Raw genomic sequence first — 4,377 nt, forward strand, 5'->3', positions numbered from 1 at the left:
TACACAATGGGCTATCTGTGCTCTGCCCCCCCACGGGTACCGAAACCCGGATTCTAGCGTTGTAAGTCCGCAGACTTACCGCTGTGCCACTGAGGGGCGACACGTTAGAAAAAAAATTAAAAATATTGCCATGCGCAATTCTAGTTTTATTTCAGCCCAACTTCAGTCATTTTTGAGCCAAAAGAAATATACATGTATATGTGTGCGAATAGGTTGGTGTTACCTTTGCGCATGCTTATTATTATTATTGCATTTAAAATATAGAGAAGTCCACAACAATAATGCTGAAATAACTACCTTTGGATAACGTCTCTGAATTGCCAATGAGATAATTAATGTTTTCTAGTGTAATGAAATTCCTCAGGGGGCTGTTCAGTAATTCCACCAATGACAGAGCTCCGTCGTGATTGACATCGTTTTCTTCCAAGAAAGTCACTAAGTTTGTAAGAATTTGTCGTTCCTTTGATCTCTGAAAAAAAGATAAAAAATAAATACATAAGTGCCGACTGTAATAAAATAAGATCATTAAAAAATGAATGTGAAGCTCAATGTATCATTCAATTTACCATTTAGTTAAACCAGTTCTGTGTGAGTAAAGAATATCACAAAACATAAAGTAAAATCACATTGAATTGCACGGAAATGTGTAGTGAGATTCAACAACGATACAGGTATAAAAAATACCGCTAATTTATTCACGACGAGGAAATTTGTATTTTACAATAACTACTCATGTGAGTTAAAAATCTACACCACAAGTCCAGGTTATGTATTGAAATGAGTACACAAGTACGTTAAGAAAAGCGCACATTTTTGTATAGAGACATAATATTTTCAGAAAATTCCACCTGTTTGTATACAAAATATTCAGAGAAAACCACGTTTTTATACAGACATGTTCAGAAAACTTCACGTGTTTGTATAGACATAGCATTTTCAGAAGAAAAAATTCATCTATCTATATACAGAGTGTTCAGAGAAATTGACATTTATGTACAGATATGTTGATACGTTCGTTACGAACTTGTTCAGAAAAATCCAATTTTTATATTTAGACATGTTCTACAAAAAAAAAAACTGTCGGCAAAAAAGTTTCTAAGTTTGAGTTCGACTTGTTCGGTCAATATATTTACTATTTTTGTTGGGCTTTCGTCGGCCTTCACAGTTAGATGAAGAACAAAAAGCACATTAAAATTGTGGTTTGAAATATAGCCTTTGCTTAAATCTTGCTTAAATAACAGTTGGTGATAGTTTCGTTCAATAATTGGCGGGAATATATATATATATATATTTATTTACGCAGTTGTGCCTAACGTCACTGTAACGACAAGTCTGAAAATTTTCCTACTTACAGCAACAGAAAATGACTTTCAAAACTTACCCAAATTTCATAGAGAGCCGATCTTCTGCCCATACGAGGAATAGAATTCGCCTGAGATTTGCTGAAGAACTGACCATGAACCATGCACGTAAGCAGGGTCAAACTGATGAATATCGCCGAAGAACCCATCGCCCCAATTAAATATCTATAATTTCGGAAGTAAAAAAGTTGAAAATATGGTCAGTAGATATCGTTAGAAAATGATCGTGAAGATTACGATATTAAAATGTAAATCAATCAATATGTAGTAAACAAAAACAAAAAATAAACTAACTTAATCACGAGTCTTGTGTCTTACATGTAAGCTACAGAAAGATACCACTTTTAAAGATTGCTTCTACAAACCGGCCATCCTGAAGCACACGAACCATTTGATGCAAGATCCAAGCTGCTTAACTTTTAATTATGGCAATTGAATAGGCTGCATAGTGGACAAAGGCGGCCCCATTACCCGGTTATGGACTTTTCGGAATGAGGACAAGTCCCGGTTTACTTGTCGCCTGCTTTCTCTTAATGAGTTAGAGATGCTGGGGAGATTTAAAAATAACAAATTGCACAATTATATAGACAAAACGTTTACAACTAAACATTATGTAACCTGGATTATAACGCGGATCTTTTAAGAAATATGACCCGCTCAATAATTAATGTTACCAGCGATTTATAGTAGTTACGGCACATTTGATCTGATGTGATGTAATGGTGTTTTCTCAAATGCGGGTGTAAATAACCAGATACGTGGAATGCCACTTTATAATAAATAGAAAAAAACAAACACGCTTGTGCTGTGGCAAAAGAAAAATAGTATCATTACTTAGTTACGAAATCTAAAAAACAGTGTAACCGTATTGTATCAGGAAAAATATGTACATTGTTGTTAGTTAGGGTATCTCAAAATAATAGAAACCAATATGTGGAGGTAAAAGCAACAGTGCGAGATATGTTAGAAATAGTATAACTACCGTCTTTAAGAAAAAACATATTGTTGTTAAACACTTATGATATAGTAAAGTCATTGTAACCACTATTGCATAGCTACAACGTATTGAAAGAGTGTGGCAACAATATTTGAGGATGAAGAATCGTTTTGTTGGCATTCAAAGTTTGTAGTGCACACTGAAGAGATTTACTAGTTTCATGTACTAGGCCTGAAGAAGCCACAAAGGCGAAACATTAATTAAAAGTTCTCTTTTAATTATCCGCAGTGTAAAGGTCGTTTTTTTCTAACATTATTATCAAAATGATGGAAAAAAAATAAATGAAAACGTCGTGAACAAACTGCGATATTTTGAAAAACATTACAACCAGAGTGTGTTATTAAAACACCATTTCCATGATTGTTTGTTTGTTTGAAGTTAAGCACAAAGCTACACTGTGCTCTGCTCTACCCACCACGGATATCGAAACCCGGTTTCTAGCGTTGTAAGTCCGCAGACATACCGCTGTGCTACGTGGGGGGGGGGGGGCATTTCCATGAATTTGGTTTTAGCAGTATATTTCAGAATTGTTGTTATTTTAGCGTTGTTGTTCTTTACAGTTGTTAACTTATCTAATTAAAAGCATATGCAACGATTACAGTAATAATGTATCACGTTCACTTGTACAAATGTAGTTTATCTTGGGTGAAACTACTTATGAAAGACTTCATAAAACTGAAGCTTCGGTAATACGATTTCAAACAAGTATAGTATATATGTATAATCTAATTCGTTGTTAGATCCCTCCAGCAGAATAAAGCACAAAAACAAATAATAAATCATGTATCCTATCGCATTTAGCACTAAACAAGAATTTTAAGAGATTTTGATAGGAGAAACTAGGCTACTTATATTATCTTATTCTTGCACAAACATGGGTTTATATTTTCTACGTACCTTGTGTGGACACTCTACACTGTATCTGTTGTACTTATGTTTATAAATAAGGAAGATGATAAAACTGGCTAAAGAAAACCTGTCATCGAAATGTTTCAACTATTTTAGTTCACAGGAGCTACTCGTTTTTATACAGTGGTTTGTAAATGAGATTAGTCAACTGAACCTTGATAATAATTGGTTGTAATCTCAAGAATTAGAATAGATTTAATAAAAGAAGCGTTTATATGTTTATAATGTTCGAAGTTATGGGGGTATCTAATTTAAAGATTGGGTAAACAAAACTGCTGATTACAAGGATAAATCCCCTTATGAACCATGTTATAAGGGTAGTATTAGTTATTAGGTTTAATTAGTGTGAAGGATTAAGGAACAGATAACTATACATTACATTTAAAAAAAAACTGTTATTTTTACATAGTTACAACGAACAAAACAGCTTGTTCAGTTTCTACTTACATAAGACTTTTTAACCTCACATTAATAAAATCTAATTGCTGGTTAACTTTGCAATGGTACTTCCAAATATATATATATATTGTTATATAAAGATTAAGTACACTATAATAAAACGAATGTGGAACCTCACTGCGCTGTTACTGCCCTGATAGCCACGTTCGGGCATGCATATCTGACGACTGTACACTTTCACAATAGCTCCGCAGTGTAGATTGCATTGTAAATGGCTCCGTCGTAAAGTTGTCATGTCTAAAGCATACCGCACCCCAATGATTACTTTCCATACTCCCTCCATTATACGCGGGCTACGGTTTCTCAACATCCGTTTTAACAAAATTATCACACAGAAATCCTTAGCTTTGTCCGGCGACTTGACCGGAATAACATGAAAACCTGCTTAATTCTCTAGTTGATTAGGGTATGCAATAGTCATGGAAGCAACACGTGACTTGTCGCTTTTACAGACGGTGATTATTCTTAATTATGTTGCGTACTTTTTGTCTGGGACACATGAAGGTCTTTTTCCACTTTTTGTATTGGTGGATCCTAACCTGCTACAATACGCATCAATTCGCTTAGCACGACTGGGTTACGACTTATTACAGTCTCTCTTTCTGGATGGTCAAAGTGCACCAAGTTGATCCATATTCTATTGTCTTCTCA

General features: G+C 34.5%; 1 protein-coding gene across 4 annotated transcripts in view; it reads right to left on the reverse strand.

Annotated features, from left to right (window-relative positions):
• Positions 1-3,362, reverse strand: part of LOC111085155 — a 7,552-nt gene extending 4,190 nt beyond the window's left edge. Inside the window, exons 1-3 of one of the 4 annotated variants that reach the window (XM_022382527.1) lie at positions 3,256-3,362; positions 1,382-1,526; positions 298-469 (exon numbers count right to left, since the gene is read on the reverse strand). In XM_022382527.1, the coding sequence (XP_022238235.1) occupies positions 298-469; positions 1,382-1,510 (301 nt within the window). In that variant the 5' untranslated portion in view covers positions 1,511-1,526; positions 3,256-3,362. Of the gene's footprint in view, positions 1-297; positions 470-1,381; positions 1,527-1,655; positions 1,846-3,255 lie in introns of those variants that run through there. The other 3 variants (XM_022382525.1, XM_022382528.1, XM_022382526.1) reach the window with 3 other exon arrangements.
• Positions 3,363-4,377: the final 1,015 nt, after the last annotated feature.

The sequence above is a fragment of the Limulus polyphemus genome, unplaced genomic scaffold (genome assembly GCF_000517525.1).
Source record: "Limulus polyphemus unplaced genomic scaffold, Limulus_polyphemus-2.1.2 Scaffold254, whole genome shotgun sequence".
NCBI classification, from domain to species: domain Eukaryota; kingdom Metazoa; phylum Arthropoda; class Merostomata; order Xiphosura; family Limulidae; genus Limulus; species Limulus polyphemus.